Source organism: Salvia splendens, chromosome 4 (genome assembly GCF_004379255.2).
Source record: "Salvia splendens isolate huo1 chromosome 4, SspV2, whole genome shotgun sequence".
Lineage (NCBI taxonomy): Eukaryota > Viridiplantae > Streptophyta > Magnoliopsida > Lamiales > Lamiaceae > Salvia > Salvia splendens.
This window is the reverse complement of record NC_056035.1, coordinates 15,516,025-15,541,098: the sequence shown is the minus strand read 5'-3', so window position 1 is coordinate 15,541,098 and position 25,074 is coordinate 15,516,025. Positions and strand designations below refer to the sequence as shown.

Here is a 25,074-nt window from a genome sequence, read left to right as displayed (position 1 = left end):
AGCGCACGAAGCACACGGTGAGTGGCCAATACTCGTCTGGTGAGGGCGGTTCGGGCAGCGGGCCACAAGAGTTTGCCTCACAGGAGGAGGAGACCCCGGCAGACGATGCCGGGGGGTCCTCCCGTGGGCGCCGTCGACCGCAAGGGAGAAATGCGGCGAAGGCGGCTAGAGGGAGGAGGGGCCGAGCCGAATCAAGCCAGGCGGGCTCGGGGGGACCCTCGAACTCCCTTATGTCCATGTACATGACCGCCACAATAGCGGACACTTCTCGCTTTACGCCCACCCAATACTAAGCCTGGCTTAACGGAGTACGTTTATGACAGCACAACTTGGCATTCCGTCTCCTCAAGGCTTCGGTGCACCTCAACCGCCTCCTCCGGGGGATGATTCGCCGGCGGAGTAGTTTTTTTTAATTTTCTATAAAATTGTATTTTAAATTATGTCATTTTTATTTTTTTAGGATTTTAATTATGTCTTTTTTTTAATTTTTTAATTTTAAGTTGTATTTTTTTTATGTCGTAATTTTATTTTATTTTTAATGAAGTGTATTTTTTTAATTGAATTTGGTTGAAAATAAAAATAAAAATAAAAAATGAAATTGAATGAATAATAATTTAAGGGACGGTTAAGAGACGGAGGGTTGCAGGTTCCGTCCCTTAGTTAAGGGACGGAGTAAAAAAGTACAGTGGAGCCCGCGAATAGTAATTTAAGAGACGGTATAATGACAGCGTTGTGGATGGCCTCACTAATGTTAAATTATCTACGTTCAATTATTTAAAAAGAAAGAGGTTGAATCTAACTGTTTGAGATATTTATAATTTGCGTAAAACTCTTGCACCTATTTAGAAGTTTAAATATTTGGTGCTTCACCTATGTTCGCCATATTAGTGAAACACTAGAACAGTGTTGGGAGTAATGCAAGTAACAGGATTTTGCACCAAGCATCAACTACACGTCTACATTACAACAGCCATATTGAACTAATGTTTCAAAACAGGCACCTTTTACTAGGTTTCAAACACCCCTCCTTGTTGCAATGCTATCTGTATAGTCAGCAGCAAAGCCAGTTGCAATGTTGTCTAAAATAGTGCAGTCTCAAGATGGAAGGTTTCTTTGGTGGTTGTCCAGCGAACGCAGACTTTCAACTTCCAAAGACCCTAGTTTCAAACTCTTGGAGCTGGGCAAAACAGAGAAAAGAATCAAGAGATGAGAAGCTTCAGAGGTGAGTAGAGAAAACATGTTGATAACAGTTGATTTATCCTACCTCCACCAATGGTAGCCTCAGGTAGCCGTTCAATGGAATACTGGTGCTTTGTAATGTACATAATTGGCACACCAGGGATCTGAAAAATTTATCAATTTCATCACCAAATTGCTAAAACAAGACGAATCAGTGTAATAACTAGGAAACTAGATAGAACTCTTAGTACTACAAATTAATGGTACCTTACGGATTCTCCTCTTCAGGTCCCTGTCACAGGTTGCAACGATGTAGCACTTGTGCTGTTTCATAGGCCATGATGGCAACAGATTAATATGCTTGCTCTTACCTCATGCAATCACATCAAATATGATTTGAAAAGGCAAAATTGGGTTGGTGTGATTTTTTTAAAAATTCAGAACAGGCCATTTTAAGTTTTAACCATTTCGCAATTTTTTTCAATGCTTTAGAAAGGCTGGAATAAAAAGGCCTTAAAGTCTAAATATCGGATGATTATTGTTTTATACCTGAGTAACCCTGTCAACAAGACAATCATCAGCATAAGTTCCTTTGTGAATGCAGGGAAGCCTTTCAAATCGAGGATCCTTTGCAATTCTGTTGATACAAGAAAGAAAAGCAGAAGAAGCATACTGAACCTAGTTAGTATAACAAACAAGGGCTTTTCAGCATACATGATTCATTCATCATTACACTTAATAGATGTAGGCTATTTTTAAGCTACCAGCATTGCTCACAAGCATTCTAGTACTCTCAACAACAGTATAATAGGAGCATGGACTTAAAACATTGAACAGAAGTCAGAAACATGCCTCAAAGCAACTCGATATTTCTGACCCAACTTCTCAAGCTCAGCCATAACACAGTCTGTAATGCACGGAGTGCCTACAGAGAGGAAGATGAGACCAGTGAATAACAGAAACATGGAGATGACAAGTGTACTAATAGACCGTGTTAACAATGGTAGCATAACCTACATTTTGCATACAAGCAGTCCATCATTGCTTTCTCCAAATCCAACTGCAACATATATAAACAATCAATAAGACAGTAAACAATAGGAACCTGTATTTTATCTATACATAAAAAATTACTACCACTATTTAATCTAAGAATGATTAAGGTAGATTTTTGTTTTTTTACTGGTGACTTCTCATTCCCAAACCAGGCATACAAAAGCGGATTTCAAACCTCAAAAATGGCCGAACTGTAATTTGACATTGTGCAAGGGAAAATAAAAGTGAAGCAAGAAAACTAGAATCTGGCAGCTCTCACTTTATTTTGGATGGAGAAATTGATGAAGTTAGTATCCACCAATATTCGGTATGGAGGCCCTAAAGCAGTATTGTGCTTGAAGTAAAGCGCTGATGAAACTTGCGGTCTGCATCAAAGAACAATTCGAAATAAAATTCAGTACCAAGAACTAAACCGAACTCAGCATAATAGTAAAGTATAGTTCCAATATGAATTCTAGGCTCGGAAAGATGAAACTCACACATTGCGGGGGAGTTTCTCCTTGGTCAAGTCTTTCCTGTTAGGGTTTAAAACATCCTCCTTGTACCTACAATATAAAATCGAACTAACAAAGAGCATGATGAATTCACGAAAATATAGCTTTGTATGTGAATGAATTTACTGTTTAATTGCTTTGTGGGTGACGATTTTCTTCATGACAGCAAATTTAGGAGTTTTCTTGGCTTTCCCCATCTGCAGAAGTTGTAGTTCGGACCGGAGGCGTCGAAGAGAAATCTGTTGTGGTATCGATGCTTATTGTGCAAAACGCAAAATCCTAAACCCCTAAAAATTGAATCTTTTAAATTTATATTTGGAGTGTACTGGGCTATTTGACCCTCTTGCGTGGGCTGAGTAAGTTTTCTTGGGAATAATTGCAGGTTTGGGCCTCAGTAATGTGAATGTTGCGCAGCTTGAAATCTATTGAATTCCTAGAATAACTCGTTCAAATTAAGATAGTTGGAGTTACAAAATTTATAGCACCCAGGAAATCCTAACTTTTGTATTTTTTTTAGTTTTAAGATTCTTACATATTAAAATATTAATGGAATATATATAATATCATTATTATTGTTATTATTATTAATTCATTAATTATAATTTATTAAAAATTATTTAAAATTATAATCATAGTACAACTTAATTCAGTTAATAAATATATTATTTATAATTGTTAATATCAAAATAATAATTACTAATATATTAAATTACTATAATACAATGAATTAAATTATGAATCATATAATAATAAATAGTAATAATAATTATTTTATAAATTAATAATTAATCAACAATATCTAGCCCACACAAAATAGAAATGAATACGTATGTAACAACAATTTAATATGCAACAAAATAATAACAAATTTAATAAAATTTGGCAACTAATCCAAAACATTACATTGGTTGTGGTCACAAACCTAAAATATGTATATCTATACTAGATATTTTAAATTTTCAATAAGAATAAATTATCATAAATAAACTTCAGATATAAATAAAAAGTGAGGTTATTCATATAAAAAATAATTGTTGGTGAAAGAGTGAAATTATAAATTATACTACTACTTTAATTTATTTATTTGAATAAATTTATCGTACACATATTTGTTAGAAAGAAATTAGGAGCAAATTTGTGATTTATTTTAACTTATAAATTATGTTGTGTTTGAGAAATATCATTATACATATGTGCGGCGCCATTTAAAGACACATTTTGACTCTGCAAGAATTTTAAAAAATTATTTAACTTTATAAATGAATTGAATAAAAAACTTAGTGCGAATTCAAAAAGATAAATTACAATTAAAAATTCAGAAAGATATACAAGTGAAAATATATATTTTCTGATTTCAAGAACTTTTACAAGCCAATTTACAGGGGGTCGGATATCAAATATTCAGCACAAGAAAATTCTCTTTCTTTGGTTTATTCATCCACAGTAAAAGCAGCAGCCTACATCAAATGAATATAGACAGTTGGGCATTTGTTTTTTTCAGCAAGGCACACGTAATTGGTGCATCTGAAAGTTCCTATATTCCCATGTAACCTGTTCACGACATATTCATCCCTTTGTCCACAGGTTTGGTGTTTTTTGCTTGGCGAAGAACGCTGTAATCACGCTCTTACTACGAACAGGGGGGTGAACGACCTCTTTCTGAGAATGAATTGGATTATCAAATGATCTGTGTTGAGTTAGAGGTTTTGAGCCCTCTGAATATTCCTGCAAAATGAAAGGCCTTTTAATCAAGTGCGTTACGGTGGAAGATTGGGGAGATAGTAATACAATAACACCAGTACATAATGCAATTCTTTAGACCATCAGCAACATTGTAATTACTACTAGTATTTTAAGTAATCAATAAAACAGTTTGACTTGTTCATCAGGTTGAATTGGTGGAACAGTCAGAATCATAGAGAAGTTAGAAATTACTCGTCTTGTAATGCCCAGAGTTTGCATAGCTGCTCTTGTGGCTGGAGCAGATCTCATTCGCTTACTCCTCTGACCATCTAATGAAAAACAGTGAATTACACAAAGGTAAGTGCAATGTCATTATCCTTCATCTACTTCTTGTATCTCAAATTAAACCCGTCTTTACATACCTAACGAGTTGAGTGCAGGAGAGCTTTTTACATTCACCTTTGCTTCATCAGTGCTGAAAAGGCAAGAAATAACACTTTTATTGTACTCAAGCAACTTGATTCAAACATTAGACTAATTTTCATTTAACTTGAGAGGCTAACCTCAGTATGCCACATGAGGAGCCTTTCATGTTCGATTTGGTAGCAGATGCCAAATGCCAAGAAAGAGTTCTTGCAGCCGAAGCACCTGAACCAAAAAAATTAACATACAGAGATTATACTGTTGGATTGCATTTGCATACATGTAACAACTTTTCAATGCATAGAAACCAGGTACCTGAAGGATAATGACGTCCTTTCACTAGTTTGGATTGTGTAGGATCTGCCTGCATGTGTGGGGTGAAGTGGACCTTCTTGATGGAATCTAGCTTGGATTGGTGAAAGAAGAATGATATGAGAGACCCGAAAAGGGCTTGACTTTATTAACACAACTTCTATTTCGACTAGCCTTTATCTTACTTGGCAACATATAATGCTTGTGATGCTTTGGGATGATAGCTAATAACTGCTGCTTCCTAAGGCCTTCATTATCCGTATAAGTTTGACAAGTAAGAAGTTTCTTGGAAAGAAAGAAGTTTTGCAGTCTTAGTAATGTTTCATTGTTATATGAATTTACAGTGGGGTGGTGATAAAGTGAAACCTACCTGGGTCACACATGCAACTTTCAGATCGATGGATGAGATCTCCATTGTCTGTTGCTCCACGATATCACTCAACTTGTAAGCAACGGTACCAAGGTGATCAACTGCATTGACTAGCGCTTTAACAGCATAATCCTTCAGATTATCCAGAAACCTTGTGAACAAGACAGTGATCAGCGAATAGGTATGTCTCCAGCCAAAGTAAAGCGATGTATATAATCTCTTTTGGCTCTTAACTTAATCAACATGCAAAGGGACAAAGAGTTCACAATGCAAGAAGTCATCGTTGTCGAACATAAATCAATAACATCACATATCATCAAAGTCACAGAAGTCCATCTTTATTGCAAATCAGCAGAGAACAAAAGCAAATTGAGCACACCTTAATATAAAAGCTCACACAATGAACTCAAACATGGATTATCTCTAAGAAACGAGTTACATAAGTAAGGGTTGCAGAAATCTCACATCTGCTTCTGCTCGCTGTTAAGATATGACTTTTCACAATACTCTGCTGCAGAATAGAGTTGAGGTCTGAGGTTCTTCAGTTCCTAGGGAGAGGGAATGAGATTATTTCAGTTGATACAGGCATTGTTGATGTATGAGAATTACGTGCATAGATTACAACCTCAACATTCTAAAAATAGATCAGTGCTGTTAACATATACGCATAACTGGCAAAATTATTTCAGAAAATTAGAAATGATCTGTAATATGGCCATAACAATTCATGCTTCCGAATAAATATGGCATTTGTAATACAGTCTTAATCAGATATACAAAATATCATATGCGCATCAATACACCTGAAAACAGAAAAAATGAAGAAAAGATGGTTGGATTTGATCAAAATCATCAATCAAATTAAAGTGAATTAAAACAAAAACAAAATCAACATAACAAGATGGAGTATCACCCATCTATTTAGAAACTTCAACCAGTAACAACAGATTGATCAAACAAAAATACAAACAGAACACACGCTTCATATGATCCTTCTAAGCCCTAAATTTCACAACCAGAATTTCATCGAGCGCAGAATTACCTGTAATGCCGTAACGAAACTGATACTCTTGTCCACCGACATCTCATCAAACGTCATGGATTGCTTCTCCTGTTGATCTTTCCCCGCCTCCATCAAACTCAGAATCTCACTCTAATCGCACAAAATTTTCAATCATATCATCATTTCCAAAAAAATGACTCAATCGATCTCTAAATGATTATTAAAATGAACATAACAATGATAGCGATAGTTGGAGGAATCGAGTTCATCAAAGTAGATTCAGAGTAAAGCAAGGTATAATTGAATAATATAACAAGGATTAGAAAAATTAAAACAAAATAAGGAAAAGCAAAATCTGTGCGTGTGTAACTCGCAGAGTGAAACACAAGAGAGAGACGGCGCTGGATAAATAGAAAGTTAGTTGAGGGAGTAGATTAGTGGGCCCTCTGAATGTTGTAGGGTCTTACTTTTTATAGACCACTGCCTAAATTCCCAGAAATTACCAACCTATCTTTTCTCCATCGCTGGAGATGAATTATCATGATTGTATATGTAGTCTATAATTGGGACAATTTTGCTATTTTTTCATAATTTTTTAATCAAAGAATTTTCTTATTTTAGTTGAATTTGTTTTACTTAATTAACCTGTATTTTAATTAAAGAGACATAAGGTATTTTTCAATTCTAATTGCAATGTTAATTAAGGAAGAATTAATAGTAATTTTCAATTTGGAATTGGATCGGATTATTTAATCAATTTCATTTTCGTTGATATAATTTATGACCAATTTATCCCTGGTACATAATTTTAGATAATCTTAAGTCTTAACACTTATTTTCAAAATAAATTGTTGATTTAGATTGTGAATTAATTATATTAGTTTTAGTTACACACTGTGAAATTAAAATATTACTATAATTTAATTATTAAATAATTTTATAACTTAATATAGTAGTATATCTGTTTTTTTTTTCTAGTTTCTTATTGTATTCTTCCATAACCCTTTTTCGTTAAATTTCTGAAATAATCATGAGATCTAAGTCATGTACACAACTATTTATCTCTACCGTAAAAAGATTAACCATTTTTCTTTCGCGTTATCCTTTTATTTTTGTATTCTTATTTTTTTATTAAATATAAAAAAAATGAATATTTATTAGACGTAATGTTGATTAAAATATGGGTGATTCGGTTTGATTCAAATTTCATAAGTAATATCTTTGGGATTAAATATTAGCCATTATTATGTTTTATTACATAAATCTGTAACGGATATTATATGGTGCAATTTGGGTAAATTCAATTTATATAAATAAATATTATTCTTATCAAAGTTAATACAGTACCTAAACTATTCATATCATGAAATATTTGAAAATTATGCATTCATGAAAGATATGCTAGAAATATTTGTATGACTGTGAATGTACACACGTGCTCAATATGTTTATTTACTCAATTACTCAAGCATATCTCTTGTAGTCAGATCATTAAAAATTTCACTTTTGGAAATATTAGCCATTTGAGAAATCCAACAAATTTTCCTAGATCGCGCGATTTTGTGTTTATAATTGTCCGACAAAAATATGACCTCATTTCTAAAAGCAATATATAGCTAAATTTTCATTAACTTAGGATCAATCTCATAATTTTTAAAATTAAAATATAAAATTATAATTTTGCAATTTTTCACAATTATCTTGTAATAATAAAAATAAAAATTAATATGACAAAATATAATATAATATAATATAATATGGCAATGATATCATATCATCCTAAAATAGAAAGTTTGAAAGTTGTTATTTTTAAAAGAACGGACTAAAATGGAAAGAGTTGCTATTTTTAAAAAACGGAGGGAGTATATAACTATCTAGTTTTGTCAATAATAATATCATTTTATTATTTTATTATATTTGATTTTGTTTTATTATTTTCAATTTTAATCATTGTAAAACAATTAAAAAATGAATATTTAATTATATTTATATATTTTAATTTAAAAATTACAACTTGATCAAAATGATAAAAAAAATATTTATAATCAATTATTCCTTCAAAAATCAACAGGAGGTGAGTACCTTATGCCTACTTAGATTTATGACTGGAGTGTTTACAATTAAAAACTACTGATAAAAATAATGTCAATAATAATTCATGGAATAAAAATAATTTGGTTAGTACTACTCCATTCGTCCCTGAAAATTTGTTACATTTCATTTTTTGCACTCGTTTTAGAAAATTAATAAATAAACAGTTAAAGTGGGGAGAAGATAAAGTAAAAGAGAGAATAATTTAGATGAGAGCCTTCTCTGCATTATTCTCTTTTTTACTTTAACATCTCTCCACTCTAACTATTTATTATCATTTTTCTAATATGAGTGCAGAAAATTAAATGTGACAAATTTTCAGGGACAAATGGAGTACTTTTTTTAAGCATTACCTGTTTGATTAATTTCTAGGTTATTTACTGGTTTTTGAAAGAAGTTATGGTTAATATTCATAACACGATTTGGTCATGTAGCTAACTACTTTCCACCAAATATATTAATGATGCATTTAAATTAGTGGAGTAGTACTATGCAATATTTGTTAATGGTTCGTTATAAAAAAAATTGAGGGTTAGTTGAGAAAATATGAACATGTTCCTATTATCCTATATCCTACCCTATAGTGTAAATCATTGATTGGAGGGCCTGGATAATTTGAGCTGGAATGATGGTTGGATGTTCTCGATTTTGATCTGGATCATTACTTGGAAGTCTCGTGGAGTATTTGAGTAATGATGCTTGTAGGCAGCGATTATGCGATTTTGTCGTAGATGGATATATATGGAGAGATATTGTTTGGCTCGTGAATAGTCGAGTATAATGAAGGAATTGCTAGTCATTCGATTTCAGATAAACTGAGAAGTGCGAGTTGAATCTAAGATTCAAGTTAACGGGTCACATGGAGTGGAAAATAGCGATAGGGATGAGTTGAATATGAAAGGAGTTTATGTGGAGCTGAAACTTGACGTGTCGACTCCATCTCCTACGAGGAAAGAGTTTGCATTGATGCTATTACTGCGGTGGCACATGACTCTCCATGTGAGGGGTACTCTATCAGCAAAATTTTTATAGAACGAATTAAAATAGAAATTCTTTTTAATGTTTATAAATTATTTTGTTTTGTTGGGCGTGTGTTTTAGGAAATGTTTAAGGAAAAGAATATAAGTGATCCGCTCTAAATTTTTAATAGACGAAAAAAGTCCCAAATTTCGAAATTATCCAAAATCACGACCTATCCAATAATTTTTCTTGCTCATTTTCCTTTAAAATGCAATAAAACAAATTTCTCACTCGTATATTCGCATCGCAGATACGTTCAATTTCAAATTAGGTTAAATAAAAGAGAGTTATAATTCCATTAATTCTCCAGTATCAAATCTCCCCCAATTTCGCGGTATGGCGTTCTTGATTCACTCGCCGGGAATTTCATTGCTCGCAGGAAGTGGAAGGCCTGGGAGAATCACTCCTGCAACCACAAGAAGAAACGTCAGGTTTTCCGTCTGTTCGGGCGTTAAGGATTTGGAGAAGAAGGAGGTTTCGAAATTGAGGAAGAGAGGCGATGCATACGAGGATAGCTTGTGGTGTTTGTACGGGCTGGTGAAGCAGGACGAGACAGTGTCGTTTTCGGTGAGCGAGACCAAGGACGAGGAAGGGAAGAAGCAGGATTATTATGTGAATACTGGTTACGCGATTCGGACTATCCGAGAGGAGTTTCCTGAGCTTTTCTACCGGGAGCTAAGCTTTGATATATACAGGTACGTTTTAATTTATTTATTTTGAATTGTAGTTTAATAATCATAGTCCTTGGATTCTCCCTAATTTGCAGATAAGCTGATTACTATGCATTACTTTATGATTATGGAGCAAGTGTAGCTGTGCGATTGATTGTGTTAATGAATAGCCTGAAATTAACAATATACTGATTGAGTTGGTTACTAGTTTTAAACTAGAATGAATAGATCATGAAGCTCTTCATTGGAAGTGTGTATTCTGAGATGATTGTTGCTGAAAAACAATGAAAATAAAGGATTAGAATTTTGTGTGATGTATTCTACCAGCAAAATTTGCAAGTAGGGTTTGGAGTTAGTGATATTGGAGTTGGTTGATTTAGACTTCAGAAATAGGTTTGATAGTATTATATTGAGTGAGGGGATGATTCTTGTACCTCTTTAAAATAACACACAGCTCATAATGATCAGCATCTTCTGTTGATTATATTAATTTGCTGACTGTTATATGTTACTAGTTGAGAAATAGATAGTTTTTTGGCAGTCCTTGGTTTTGATCATCGCATTAATAAGCTCATGAAACGTTTATGGCTATACTTTATCATGTTCTTGCGATTTAATATGCTCTTTCTCCCAACCATATGTTTGGAAGGCTACTTTTCTACATCAGTTAATTTTTAGTGTATGATTTACATTTAAACAGATGTTTTTGAAGTGACATCATTTGAAAAAGTTCATCATAGGGGAAATTTGATGTTCAATAATGAAAATTTTTCCTCAAAGGGAATTCTTTTAATCATCGGTTTCTCATCATACCATATTATAGGGATGACATTGTCTTCAAGGATCCACTCAACACCTTTTCTGGCATAGAGAATTACAAGACGATCTTCTGGGCTCTAAGATTTCATGGAAGGATTTTCTTCAAGGCCCTGTGGGTTGACATTGTAAGTGTGTGGCAGCCTGTGGAGAACCTGATAATGGTGCGTTGGACTGTCCATGGCATCCCACGGGTTCCGTGGGAGAGTCATAGCAGATTCGATGGTACCTCAGAGTACAAGCTTGACAAGGATGGGAAGATTTATGAGCACAAAGTTCACAACATAGCCTTGAATGGACCTCAGAAGTTTCAAGTAATAGGAGTGGAGCAGTTGATTCAATCAATAGGTTGCCCCTCCACTCCAAAGCCTACTTATTTTGAACTTCTGTCTCCTTCAGCGACGAATCTCGTGCCACTGAAGAAATTGTCTGCTGTTAAATGCTACTTAGCTTCTCTTCTAACTAGACTGAAATCTGAGGTCAAGTCATAATGCACTATGCAGTACCCTCTGCTCTGACCCATGCCAAGGGGGGGGGGTCGTTTGAGGTGTGTTCTTCAAGATTTTCACCTCGTTAATTTTGAATTTTGTGGAATATATACGATGTTGATAGGGACTTGAGTTTGTGCAGTGTAATTGCATTATCTGTATGGCGCCACCATCGAGTAAATATAATGAATAGTAGTATGTTTTGCCAAAGCTTGTACATAGTTTCGAGCTTGAATAAATGTATATCTAAGATGAGTACTGTCATTTGGTCTTATTTTCATTCCTCGGCTGAATATTGGATATAATTCTGTTGCGTGGTGAATTTTCACTTCCTATATAGTACTCCCTCCGTCCCGCACTACTCGCACGTTTCCTTTTCGGCACGAAGATTAAGGAATGAGTGTATATCAAAGTCAAATATTACGGCTGTAGGTGAAAATTTTTACTAAAAATGGAAAGAGTGCAAATAACTTGGGACGCCCAAAAAGGAAATAAGTGCAAGTAGTCCGGGACGGAGGGAGTAACTAGTACTGTATTTACAAGTTTTGTTTTATTTCTTGGATGATCGTATTCATAAATGATCAGCTGAAATGGTGCAAAATTTGATGTCGATAATTTTACAATTAGATACTCCATACACATTACCAAGCAGCGAAAGTGTACCTGAAAATTAAATATTGGGGCTCTATGGTGGCTGATCCACCGCGAAAGTGTCCCTGGCAATTAAGGACTCTAGCAAGTACGGAGGTGTTATGTTGCGATCGAAATACTATGATCCTCAAACTGGCACATGTCTACAAATTGGAAAGCTTTGTTTTCATGTAATAAAAGGGGGGGTTGGTATCTCTGTTTTTATCATGTGAGTTTGAGAAAAGAAAAACATCGTAACAGAGTCGATACTGAATATGTCTTTCTTTCATAAATCATGGAGTATGTCTAAAACCAAGCTACACTACGCCTCGTTTCTTGCTGAAAGAATCTCCAAAATCAGCCAAAACCCGATACGTACATTTGTTATCCTCGCTTATGTATAAAAAAAAATATGAATCCATCAACCAAGTCAGAGCCTATCAACGGAAACTCCCAAACTGAAAGCAGCTGTTTCAGAATGCAACAAGCTACCAACAATACCATCTCTCCCTATAGTAACGAATAGAAGGGCGGGCAGATGGTCGGTCATCAACCATGTGTGTTGACAGCTTCCCATAGCAAATTCTTGGATGCAGGGTCCGCCATCTCCCTGGCCTCCAAGGCCGCAGTCCGGAGAGTCCTTAGAGTCCACTTGTTCGCCTCGACGAACGACAGGCTTATGTAAGGCAGGTTATGCTTCTTGCAAAGCTCCTGCACCAAGGGCGATATCTTCCTCAAATGGCACCTCGGCAGCCTCGGAAAGAGATGGTGCTCCAGCTGAAACTGCAGCCCCCCGAAAAACCAGTCCATGTTCGGGGAGCAAGAGATGTCAATGGTCCCACTCGTCTGCTTCTCGAACCAATCATTCCCCTTAGGCGCTCCAACGTAAACACTCGCAGCAAAATGGTTGAGACAGAACTGCACGTGCTGGATGGCGCAGACGCAGAAGCTCGCTAAAACGAAGAGCACTCGCTCAGGCCAGTTAGGCAGGCAGGATACGAGCAGAGGAAACCACGTCCAGAAGACAGCGATCCCTAAGATGTTCAAGGCTCTGTCGGGGACTCTGCGGGCGGAGAAGAGGAGGAGGAACGTCTGGAGGTAGAGATTGACCCTGGCGACGCACATGACGGGGTAGAAGGTGAAGTGCTGGTAGCTGATGAAGAATTTGGAGAGGGGGTCGAAGGTGAGCTGGCGGTTGTAGAAGCGCGAGGTGAGGGAGTGGAAGAGCTTGTTGGAGACGGCGAGCATGGGGAGGTGCTGGAGGTCGGGGTCGTAGTCGAGGCTGTTGCAGGCCACGTGGTGGGCGTTGTGGGTCCACTTCCACCAGGCAATGCTGATCCCGGTGAGGCAGTTCCCGGTCATGATCTGCGCGAGCTTGTTGAATTTGGGGGAGGACATGATGTTGTAATGGCCGGAGTCGTGGCCGAGGTAGGTGATCTGCATCCAGGTGAATCCGAGGAGGGCGCCGGAGAGCATGTGGGTGGAGAAGGCGCTGGTGCGGAGGACTCCGTAGAAGCAGGCGGAGAGGAGGGCGGCGATGAAGAGGAGGGAGATGACGACGCCGTGGCCTTTTTTCTCGAAGAGGCCGGATTGGGTGAATTTGGCGGAGAGGTTTCGGTAGTCCTTGGAGACGTCGGAGACGTGGAAGTCGTGGAGGTGGTAGCCGGTGAAGAAGCGGTCGAGGTGGGACCAGGCGGAGGCAGGGTGGAAGGCGATGAAGGCGTCGGTGACGTCGTTGCCGGCGAGGTTGAAGAGGGGGATGGGGCCGCCGGGGTGGTCTTTAGCCCAATCTGTCACGTTGTAGACTTTGCCTTGGATCGATAGCCAGAGATCGTCAGGCTTGTTGTGCTTCTTCAGCTCGTCGGAGGTGATGAACTTCGCCATTGTTGAGAAGAGAAAAGAAAATCCTACCTTTTTGTTAATTATGAGAGGTTGGAGAGGTGGTTATATATATATATATATATGGTCTTTCCTGCCCTCTTCTTCCACCTCTCTCAGCCTCTCTGTGTCTCGCTTTCTAGTTTGAGTTATAGGACTGTTTAAACGTGTGAAGTTAGATATTTTGTGATTGTGTTAGGATTAATATAAGCTATGTCGGCGTTTAACGCGGTGGATTCTATATTGTAGATGGACGACTTCCGCTCTTATAATACTAGTAGTGTCCCGTTGCCCAGCCTACTCCTCCTTTATCGAATCCACATTATTATGTTTTCATTATCTCATAACTTTTTATTCTTCAATATTCTTTTGCAGTTTTATTTACTTATAAATTATCAATTATGGTTGATAAATATATTTGTCCAAAACTAGGAGTATATAGAATTTCATCCATATTCATGTTCCATTATAAAACGGGCAGTTGTCCTATAAATCACTGAATATCATATTTTATGATTCAATAATTTTTAAAATGTTCTAATATTTATTAGTTCATGTACCAATATCAGAGTACTACATTTAAATAAGAACGCCAATGGGAAAAAAAATTAAAGATAAAAGATCAAATCATGTTTGTCAAATAGCAACAATTTAATAAGAAAAAAATGAATAGGTCGATTCTCTCTGGAATACCATTCAACCAATTGATAGTTGTTGTGTAACTTGAAGCCATCATATACGTAGTTAAGAGACTTAAGAAACCTCAATTGAAAGTGATTTAAGGGTAAAGTGTAAGTAACGTGGGCAGCTTCCAAATATCTGAGTCTAAAATCGAGAAGAAATAGTATTCCCTCAGTCCCATTTTGTAAGTCATATTTGAGTTCGACACAGATTTTAAGATATATAAAAGAAATGTGAGTCGTACTTTTATATATTAATTTTATAATAAAATGTGAGTGAAAAAAAATTAGTAGAATGTGAGGCCAATTATCATTTATGAAATATTCCAACTAGAACTTCTAAAGTGGAACACTAAAAAATGATAAATCGGGATTGTGGGTGAAGTTTCCTTATTTTTGTTTCATTTGATTTTTAAACAAAATGTCGTCCTCTCAAGTAAAGATCCTTTTAATTAGTAGTAGCATCGTAACATAACTTGGCCGTTCTTCGAAATACTTATTCTAATTGAAGACAAGTTAGGTCACATTTTTCTTGCACTTCAATTGTGTTTTAGTGAATAATATTGCCTCGTGATAAAATAGGTTTTTAAGAAGTCTTTGAGGAATTGAATCATTCGATCTTATTCTCTGTGGAGCAAATGTACATGCCTTTTTATAGGCTTTCAAGAATGATACAATTAAGGTAAGATTCAGTACCCTAAACCTAATTCATATACATGGTAAAAATCAATTGCTAATCTTCCATATTAATTGTGATTGTAGGAAAATCCGCTTCTTGATTCTTCATGATCTTTTTTTTCCAACACTCCCCCTCAAGTTAAGTGATGGGATCACCAACGCTTAACTTGTTCAATACACCTCAAAAGGAGTTCGAGTTTACTACCTTTGTCAAGATGTCCGCCAATTGATCATCTGACTTGACATAGGGCAACTCCACTATCTTTGCATCAATTGTATCCTTTATGAAGTGTCGGTCCACCTCCACATGCTTAGTCCGGTCATGTTGGACTGGATTTTTTGATATACTAATGGCGGCCTTGCTATCACACAACAATCGACACGGTTGCGTGGATTTGAGTTAAAGTTCAGTCATTAATTTTCTGAGCCATAGTACTTCTGTCAATCCACTCTTAATTCCTCGGAATTCTGCCTCGGCACTCGACAATGCTACCACCTTTTGCTTTTTACTTCTCCATGTCACCAAGTTACCTCCTACAAAGGTGAAGTATCCTGCTGTGGACTTTCTGTCATTAGGATTTTCTGCCCAATCTGCATCAGTATAGCCGTGTATTTCCAAATGCCCATATTTCTTGAACAATACTCCATGACCCGGTGTACCCTTCATGTATCGTACTATTCTCAATACTACCTCCCAATGTTCTTCTTGTGGGGCATGCATAAACTGGCTCACTACTCCAACAACATATGCAAGATCTGGCCTGGTGTGGGATAAATATATGAGTTTCCCAACCAACCGTTGATACCTCCCTCGATCAGCCAGTTTGGCTCCTTCCCGAATCTGTAGTCCATGATTCTGGACCATTGGAGTGTCCACTGGTTTGCAATCAATCATTCCGGTCTCTGCCAAGATATCAAGTACATATTTCTTCAGGTTGATAAAGATCCCTTGCTTTGATCTAAGCACTTCTATTCCCAAAAAATACTTTAGGTGGCCAAGGTCTTTCATCTCAAATTCCTTGGACAGGTTCTTCCTTAGTTGCTCTATTTCTTCCTCATCATCACCAGTGATAATCATATCATCAACGTAAATAATGAGACATGTGATCTTACCATTTTTCTTCTTGAGGAACAAGGTGTGATCTGAGTTGCTTTGGCAGTACTCATACTTCTTCATTACTTCAGTGAACCTCCCGAACCATGCTCTAGGAGATTGCTTGAGGCCATATAATGTCTTCTTGAGCTTGCAAACATCCCCTTTTTGGAAGTCTCCCGTAAATCCAGGTGGGGGAACCATATAAACTGGTTTGGTCAATTCTCTATGTAAAAAGGCATTCGTCACATCGAACTGGTGTAAAGGCCAATCTCGGTTAGCTGTTATCGAAAACAACACCCTCACTGTATTGATCTTGGCAACTGGCGAGAAAGTTTCTGCATAGTCGACACCATAGGTCTGTGTGTACCCTTTTGCCACTAGTCTCGCTTTATATCGGTCAATAGATCCGTCGGGTCTCCTTTTGATTGTAAATACCTATCTACATCCCACTGTAGTAGCCCCTTTGGGTAGTTCTCTAACTTCCCAAGTCTTGTTCTTTAGCAAAGCATCCATCTCTACAAACATGACATCTCTCCAATGTTTAACTTTCCATGTTTCCTCGGCTGTATAGGAGATTTCCTCTTCCTCGTAGAGTGCAGCTTCAAATGCCCTAGCCATTTTGGCCAAGTTCCCTTTCACAAAGTTAGCCACAACATACTGGCTTTTTCTACCCGTTTTCTTGGGTGAGAATCTCTTCGGTGAAATTCCACGATTGCTTCGTGGTGGGAGGATGTATCGACCTGTACTCTCGTCGAGGGTCGTGCTTTCATCAACAGATTCTGTGATAACAGGGGCAGTAGTAGTGCTATTTTCTTGAGGTGGATCAGAAATTACCTCGGATATCAGTTGAGGTAAGATACTGGAACGCGATTGAGAGTACTATGTAGCGATCAAGACCTGCTCGGTAACAGTGCTAACCGGTTTTGTTGAGTCCTCGTTGGAGTGATTTGACTCGGGCACAAACCAACTTAGGTAGTCTACTGTGTTGTATGACTCACTCTCCCCCTGACTACCAAGCTGGGTGTGATAATAGAACTCCGTTTCCAGGAAGTTACAATTCATTGTGGTGACTACCCTTTTTGTAATTGGCTCATAGCATCTATACCCCTTTTGGTTAATCCCGTAGCCCACAAAAACACATTTGGTAGCACAATGTGATAATTTTGTTCTCTCATGTTTTGGAATATGGACATAAACGGTACATCCAAAAACTTTTGGTTGAAGGTTAAGGTGTTTGGGTATTTTGGTGAGTTTGGAGAGGGTATCGAGAGGTGTTTTTTTTTGTTTAGGATTTTGGTGGGAAGTCGATTTATGAGGTAGATGGAAGTAGCAACTGCTTCGGGCCAGAAGTGGGTCGGAACTTTGGATTCAAACATCAAGGCTCGGGTTATTTCGAGGATGGTTCTGTTTTTTCTTTCTGCTACCCCATTTTGTTCTGGTGTATAAGGGCAAGAGGTTTGGTGGATCAGGCCTTTTTCAGTGAAGAATTCAGTCATTTTTTGGTTCACAAATTCCCTCACATTATCGGATCGAATGGTTTTTATTGTGGTTTGGAACTGGGTTTGGATAAGGTTGAAGAAAAGAATGAATTTATCAATTACCTCAGACTTGTGTTTTAGAAAATATATTCATGTCATCCTAGTGCAATCATCTACAAAAATCACAAAATATCGCAAACCATTCCCCCCCAACAATAGGTGCAGGACCCCACACATCAGCATGAACAAGAGAAAAAACAGAATGCACACGAGTATTTGTGGGTTTAAATGATTGTCTATGGCTCTTGGCGAAAACACAAGTCTCACAGGAAAAGTCTTTTGGAATAGAAAGTTTAGGAAAAAAGTAACCTAAAATAACCAGGGGAAGGGTTCCCAGTCGTTGGTGCCAAAGCCAAATCTCCCTTTTCGTGGACCCGTGAGCCAGCATCGCACTGCCTTGTTGAGCTATCTCATCCACGTAGTAGAGTCCTTGGCTCTCAGTGCCACGCCCAAGTATCTTCATCGTCCGAATATCCTGCAAAATACATAAGTCGGGGTGCATCAGCAACGTACAGTTCAATTCTTTAGTAACATGGCTTATAGACATCAATCTCTGGGACAAAATAGGAATATAGAGGCAATTTGATAGTCTCAAGGTCGGGGATATTTCAATAGTTCCCGCCCCGGCAACGGTAATTAATTCCTCACTAGCAATCTGTATGTAGGTTTTAGTAATATTACTAAAACTAACGAAATCATTTTTATTGGGTGTCATGGTGTCGGTTGCTCCACAATCAAATATCCAACCTTTTTTCTCATCCCCATTATCTCGTTTTACTGTAAATGCAACGGAAATATGATCCAAGGGCTCAAATCGATTTTTAAGTGGGATAGGACTAAATTGCACAGTTTTTAAACAATATGGGGGTTTTTCGCAATAGTCTATAATTAGGGGGTCATGATGTAACATATCACATGTCTAGGGTTCAATTTATAACTCATAAGAAGTTCGGGGTCTTGCATGCAAATGATGGGGTTCTTGGCATAATTTCGAAAAGTATAGGGGGATTTATGCGAATTGAAGGAACTTGGGGATATATAACATAATTTAGGGCTAGGGTTATCAACCCCTAACCCGTCACCTCCGAGAACGACGTCGTCGTCCCCCTGTTTGCTCTGTGTTTTGCCAGTGAAATTGTCGGCGTCGATCACTCCTCCGCCGTTCCCGCCTCCGCTGGGGGCTTCTGGTTCCTCCCTCTGTTTCCCCCGTCCGATGTCCCGATTTCCAGCCGCCACTTTAACCACCTTTTCTCCAGCGGACATTCCAACCACCATCTTAGCTTTCGCCATCTGCCTCTCTTCCCACCATTTGGGATATCCGTGCAATTGGAAGCACGTCTCGCGGGTGTGTTTTTGCATCCCATAGTGGGAACACCAAAGTCTCGATTTATCCACCGGTTTGTTCCCCAGGCGGTGAGCAGCGATGGTTTGACGTGGGGCTCCGTTTCGGTGGCCCGGTCGCTGTCCTTGCGCCGCCAGTCCGATTCCGATTCCTTGTGAGTCTCCTCTGCTCCCTATCGCAACTTTCATTAGTCGCGACCACAGTGGGTAATTTCCCCCATTGAGTTTGAACGCCACTGTTACGTTCTTGCTCGCTGTATCTTGTTGTTTGCTGATTCTGACTCTGTCGTCGTTTTTTTGTCGTCATCTGACATTGTTTGGTATTGGTTTGAATTGTTTGCTCACTTGGTTTTTTCTGTTGATTTGGCCGGGATTGGTATTGGGCAGTGATGAAAGAACAATCTGAGCCCTATATTTGGTTTAACAATGCTCTGAAGCCATGATAAAATAGGTTTTGAAGAAGTCTTTGGGGAATTGAATCGTTCGATCTTATTATCTGTGGAGCAAATGTACATGCCTTTTTATAGGCTTTCAAGAATGATACAATTAAGGTAAGATTCATTACCCTAAACCTAATTCATATACATGGTAAAAATCAATTGCTAATCTTCCCTATTAATTGTGATTGTAGGAAAATCCGCTTCTTGATTCTTCACGATCTTTTTCTTCCAACACCTCGTAAGCTACGCTCGCTAGGACCAACACTTTGTGTTTCACGAGCATCGGCAGGGGTGAGTGGACACCCGCCCGTCCGTCCGTGCCAGCGGCGCGGTACCACCTGCTCGCCGCTGCGCTCTTGCCGCTAGCGCGGCGCTGCTCAATGCATCAAGCACGTCCGTGCCAGCGAGCAGCTGACGTGGCGCGTTCTGATGGCCACCGGCATTTCCATTGGGAATTCATTTTTTTATTTTAAAAAATCAAAAATAATACCAAAAATAAAAAAAAATCAGATTCCAAAAAATATGGCCGTTTTTTACCGTTTTTCTGGAATTGTTTTGCTTTATTTTTATTTTTATTCCCAAAATCATCTATCATCCATTTTTCACATCAAATCATCTCGCATGCATCTCTCATTCATATTTTTTCATACAACTTATCTATATCTTCATCTCTCACTCAAACCCTCTCAAATGGATTTCACCAATCTCATTGCGGAAGCGGAGGGCGAAGAACAAGAATACTATGAACAATATCGTGCCGCCTATGAAGCCTATGTCACCGCGAATACCCTCGCCCTTCCTCCTCGACCAACTAGATCAACTCGCCGCTACATCCATCGTGACCGGGAGGGAGCCAACGAAAGGCTCGTTGCCGACTATTTTTCCGACCAGCCGTGGTTTCCGGAAGATTACTTTCGGCGCCGTTTTCGCATGTCAAAATGCTTGTTTATGCGTATTGTCAACACATTATCCATCCGTGTTGAATACTTTCAAACAAGTACAGACGCAACCGGTCGGCAAAGTCTCTCGGCGTTGCAGAAGTGTACGTGTGCCATCCGACAACTTGCTACTAGGCAAACGACTGACCTCTTCGACGAGTATTTGCATGTCGGTGAGTCAACTGGAATCCTTTGCCTTAAAAATTTTTGCGACGGCGTTCGTTCAGCTTTCGGTGAGGAATTCATTCGGGCACCCACCACCGATGATTGCCAACGGTTGCTTCGTCTTCACGAAACAATCCATAGTTTTCCCGATATGCTTGGCAGGATTGACTGCATGCATTGGAGGTGGAAGAATTGCCCGACTGCTTAGAGGGGGCAACACTTAAGCGGCCACAAAGGAGGCGGCCCAACACTTATCCTTGAAGCAGTCGCCGACTACCGCCTATGGATTTGGCATGCATATTTTGGTATTGCTGGATCCAACAACGACTTGAACGTGCTCTATTATTCACCACTCTTCAATGATGTTTTGAATGGTGTTTCATCGGCGATCGACTTCACCGTCAACGGAAATGCATACCACATGGGTTACTATCTCGCCGATGGTATCTACCCAAGGTGGTCGACTTTCGTGAAGACGCTCAGCAACCCGCAAGACCCGAGACGGGTTCTTTTTGCGCAGCGTCAAGAGTCCGCTCAGAAAGACGTCGAAAGAGCTTTTGGGGTCCTTCAAACCCGATTCAACATTGTGAAGGCCCCGTCTCGGCTGTGGTACATGAAAAATATCGCCGACATCATGTACACGTGTATTATCTTGCACAACATGATTATAGCTGACGAAGGACCGATGGCGGCTAGCTTTTACGACGAGGATGAAGCCGGAAGCTCAACCGCGAGGTCTCCCCCACGCCGAGGTGTGCATACGACGGTGGGCGAGAGGATCGAAACAAGGAACACAATGCGCGATACCCGAGCCCACATTGAGCTACAAGAAGACCTAATCAAACACATTTGGGCGAAATTCGGCCACGAGTAGTGGGTTTTTTTAATTTTATGAATTTAATTATGTAATTTTTAATTTTTAGGATTTTAATTATGTACTTTTAAATTTTTAGGATTTTAATTATGTAATTTTGAATTTTTTTTGTAATTTGTAATAGTATTCCGGATATTTTTAATGTATTTTAATTTTGTGGAAATGTTTTTATTTAAATTGAATAATAGAATGGTGGGACCCTTGAGCTTGTCCTTGCGGAAGAGCACATATGTGGGTGTTGTGCTCTTGCCTAAGAGCAGGGAGTAAAAGTGGGTCCGGACCCACATCCGTGCTCGTTGGCAAGAGCACGGATGTGGATGCTCTAAATTGTATGATAAGATCAAACCTAACATCTGGCCAATATTATGGTCCATTGAAAGTTGAAACAAACTTAGTAGTTAAGACAAGATTAATAATATTATGTGTATAACTTAACTAGTAACTACTAAGTACCAGTAATCACTTTCTGTGATTAATCTCATGAAACTTTCTGTCGCATTCATTAAAAACTGTACTATATTATAAAAAAGTATAAAGGAAAGTACTAACTATTTAAATTCGCTACTTCGTAACGTTTAATACTCGAAAATACATAGTATACCAATATTTCGGTGTGCTGCATTAATGTTTGAGAAGTGGTCATTTTTTCAGTTAGTTGTATTATTTTGACCATCATCGTTTGAATTTAAAGGACTACATGCATGCTTCAATATTTTTTTGGCAGCAACTGTTATTTTGTTTTTATATTAGACCCAATATTTAATTTATTGAAAACATGTTGTAAATGTGAATTACCCAAGTGGAATTGCTAATTAGTGAGTGAAAATTGCTCATTTATAAGTGATTATATTCGTGTAAGACATGCTTGTTCGCATTTTTTGAATAGTAAATAACACAAAATTCACGATTTTGAATAACTTATAAACTCACACTTCACTTTTTAATGCTTTTAGAGCATCTCCAGTAGCGGCGAGCGCACCGGCTAGCCGATTCTTGGCGCTCGCCGGTCCGCTCGCCGAACCATTACAGCCAGCGAATGCCAAATCGGCGAGAAAAATAGCGAGCGCACCCCGATTCTTGGCCGCCATTGCAGGCGCCAGATCGCAGTGGCGGATCCAGAACTTTTGATTTGGGGGTGCGATAAATTTTTACATTATATAATACCGTTACTCAGAAATCATCTTTTACATTATTTTGGGAAAGTATTATTGAAAATATTTCCAATGGTTTGTTTTAACAAAATAAGAAAATTAAATTGGTGTCCAAATAGAATCAAACAGGTGATCTAAGTAATGAGAAAGGAGTGCAACACCATTGGACCATTGTGATAGCTTTGACATTGGTTACTTTCAAATAACAATAATTACAGAATTTTGGGGTACCACCGTCCCCCTTGTCCTTAATTGGTTCCGCCAGTGCATTCATCACTACCATATTCAACGTGCATAGTAGGTAAAAGATGCTTTGGGTGTATAATAGGCAGTGGCTTATCCAGGATTTATGATCTGGAGGTATGAATTGTACAATAAATAATTATACAATATAAATAAAATTACATTAAATATAATTATAATTGTAAATACCAAGAATATTTATTTGAGGTATGAATTGTATTAAAAATAATATTATATAAAATTATAAAAATAATAGCGTATAATATAAAAAACAGAGCAATTAAAAAAAGTAAGAATATTTTTATTTGAAATATGAGTTTTACTACAAATAATATTACATAAATGATAAAATATAGTAATAGGGTATAATATAAAAATCAAAGCAATAAAAAATAGTAGCATAATACGAAAAAAATTAAATCTTAAAGTATAATCTAATATCTAGAAAGAAAATAGGAGTACAAATGAATACTACTACTACATAACTAAAAGAAACAAAAAAAAGTAAAGAAAATGTGAGTGCAAAAATAAAAAAATATATAAGAGCAAGTGATCAGTATGAGTTAAAAGCAGTACAATCATAACTGAAAAAACATGAAAAAGATAATAAATACAAAGAAAAGCTTTAATTCGCGACTCCTAGGAATCGAACACGGACCACAATGTAGAAATGGCTAGTAATTTGCCACTGGACTAAACATGCTTGTGTGAATCAATACTGAAAACTATGTTAAAATAATGAATTTTGGGGGTACAGTTGTACCCCCCTTGTTCCCACCTAGATACGCCACTGCCAGATCGACGAACGATCGGCTAGCGGGATTTTTTTATTTATTTAATTTTTGAAACACTATATATACGCGATCTGCACGTCATTTTTATTTGCACCACTTGTTTTAACGAGTTTTCTCTCTATCTTAATTTTTGTACAAGATCAACAACGCGAAATGGAGCACAACAACGAGCCTACTGGAACTGCTACCTGGTGCTAATGGACTCCGAGAAGTTTCGGGCAGGAGTCGATGCTGGCTGGCCGAAGAAGTAGTGCCTGAACTATACCAGTGATTACGCCGGCGGCAGCAGCGGCGGTTCCCACGACCTCCCTGAAGATGCGCAGGAGACCCCGTCCCCTCCCGCCTTTACTCACCTCACTCACCCGGTTGGTCAAAGGCGAGCACAACGGGCTCGCTAGAGGTCCGAGGAGGTCCAGTCGCCATCCCCGACTATTGGCAGCCCGACAACCGACCTCGTCTTCTTGGCGCGCCAACAAACGCTACAAGGTCATATATGTCTGGAAGAATGCCACTGACCCCGAGGAGAAGAGTTTTTTTCACGCACTGCTCGTGAGTATGCGAGCCGATTTGACTGCCGCCGCGGCACAGGTGGGGAGATCAGACGCGGGCTCAGATGCCGCAGATTTGGGGGTCCCGGATAGCGGCGACAATGGCGACGATGGCGACGACGACGGCGAGGCGTGAGGCGGGGGGCTCGTGCGTGGAGTAGAAGTTTTTTTTAAATTAATGTAATTTTTTTTTGTTAATGTACTTTTTTTTAATTAATGTTCTTTTTAAAATTTTAATATTATTATTGAATTTTCCGTATATGTGTCGTAAATTTAATTCCGTATTTTGTGTGATTGTTAATTATTTATTTTTAATAATTTTGTGTATTGTGGCTGGGCTATTGCTTGTCTAGTTGCTTGTCCTGATGATGTGGCAGGAGGAGTTTTAGTGCTGATGATGTGGCAGAAGAAGTTTGTGGCTGGGTTATAGCTGGACTATTCTTATTAGAGATGCTCTTACAATATTGCCCAATA

The 25,074-nt window shown here is 38.2% G+C and overlaps 4 protein-coding genes across 5 annotated transcripts; 1 reads left to right on the top strand and 3 right to left on the bottom strand.

Moving 5' to 3' along the window:
- Positions 1 to 818: 818 nt before the first annotated feature.
- On the bottom strand, positions 819 to 3,015 carry LOC121797950 (rRNA-processing protein FCF1 homolog). 2 transcript variants are annotated; one of them, XM_042196734.1, is made up of 9 exons: positions 2,856 to 3,015; positions 2,715 to 2,780; positions 2,495 to 2,600; positions 2,197 to 2,239; positions 2,032 to 2,104; positions 1,729 to 1,816; positions 1,447 to 1,503; positions 1,265 to 1,343; positions 819 to 1,177 (listed from the first exon to the last, which is right to left on the bottom strand). In XM_042196734.1, the coding sequence occupies exons 1-9, from the start codon at positions 2,924 to 2,926 to the stop codon at positions 1,164 to 1,166; spliced, it is 597 nt and encodes a 198-aa protein (XP_042052668.1). In that variant the 5' UTR covers positions 2,927 to 3,015; the 3' UTR covers positions 819 to 1,163. The 2 variants fall into 2 exon arrangements, with proteins under 2 accessions (XP_042052668.1, XP_042052667.1); XM_042196733.1 differs by having other exon boundaries at positions 2,715 to 2,798; positions 2,856 to 3,011.
- Positions 3,016 to 4,055: 1,040 nt separating this feature from the next.
- Positions 4,056 to 6,949, bottom strand: LOC121801633 (protein ABIL1-like). Its single transcript, XM_042201166.1, has 9 exons — positions 6,560 to 6,949; positions 5,983 to 6,065; positions 5,518 to 5,668; positions 5,333 to 5,432; positions 5,151 to 5,237; positions 4,976 to 5,060; positions 4,835 to 4,887; positions 4,665 to 4,741; positions 4,056 to 4,454 (listed from the first exon to the last, which is right to left on the bottom strand). Exons 1-9 carry the CDS (start codon positions 6,650 to 6,652, stop codon positions 4,296 to 4,298), a joined length of 888 nt encoding a protein of 295 aa, XP_042057100.1. The 5' UTR covers positions 6,653 to 6,949; the 3' UTR covers positions 4,056 to 4,295.
- A 2,848-nt stretch (positions 6,950 to 9,797) lies between these two features.
- Positions 9,798 to 11,911, top strand: LOC121801563. Its single transcript, XM_042201082.1, has 2 exons — positions 9,798 to 10,326; positions 11,126 to 11,911. Exons 1-2 carry the CDS (start codon positions 9,968 to 9,970, stop codon positions 11,607 to 11,609), a joined length of 843 nt encoding a protein of 280 aa, XP_042057016.1. The 5' UTR covers positions 9,798 to 9,967; the 3' UTR covers positions 11,610 to 11,911.
- Positions 11,912 to 12,503: 592 nt separating this feature from the next.
- Positions 12,504 to 14,319, bottom strand: LOC121798638 (delta(8)-fatty-acid desaturase-like). The gene has a single exon (XM_042197738.1). It carries the CDS (start codon positions 14,118 to 14,120, stop codon positions 12,786 to 12,788), a length of 1,335 nt encoding a protein of 444 aa, XP_042053672.1. The 5' UTR covers positions 14,121 to 14,319; the 3' UTR covers positions 12,504 to 12,785.
- Positions 14,320 to 25,074: the final 10,755 nt, after the last annotated feature.

Coding starts and splice junctions, on each gene's coding strand:
- LOC121801563 (XM_042201082.1), top strand. CDS start 9,968: ATGGCGTTCTTGATTCACTCGCCGGGAATTTCATTGCTCGCAGGAAGT. Junction 10,327..11,125: donor CTAAGCTTTGATATATACAG/GTACGTTTTAAT, acceptor ACCATATTATAG/GGATGACATTGTCTTCAAGG.
- LOC121798638 (XM_042197738.1), bottom strand. CDS start 14,120: ATGGCGAAGTTCATCACCTCCGACGAGCTGAAGAAGCACAACAAGCCT.
- LOC121801633 (XM_042201166.1), bottom strand. CDS start 6,652: ATGGAGGCGGGGAAAGATCAACAGGAGAAGCAATCCATGACGTTTGAT. Junction 5,433..5,517: donor AAGTTGCATGTGTGACCCAG/GTAGGTTTCACT, acceptor TTTCTTTCCAAG/AAACTTCTTACTTGTCAAAC. Junction 4,455..4,664: donor CTCTGGGCATTACAAGACGA/GTAATTTCTAAC, acceptor TTCATTTTGCAG/GAATATTCAGAGGGCTCAAA.
- LOC121797950 (XM_042196733.1), bottom strand. CDS start 2,926: ATGGGGAAAGCCAAGAAAACTCCTAAATTTGCTGTCATGAAGAAAATC. Junction 2,799..2,855: donor ACCCACAAAGCAATTAAACA/GTAAATTCATTC, acceptor GCTCTTTGTTAG/TTCGATTTTATATTGTAGGT. Junction 1,504..1,728: donor TTGTTGACAGGGTTACTCAG/GTATAAAACAAT, acceptor CCTATGAAACAG/CACAAGTGCTACATCGTTGC.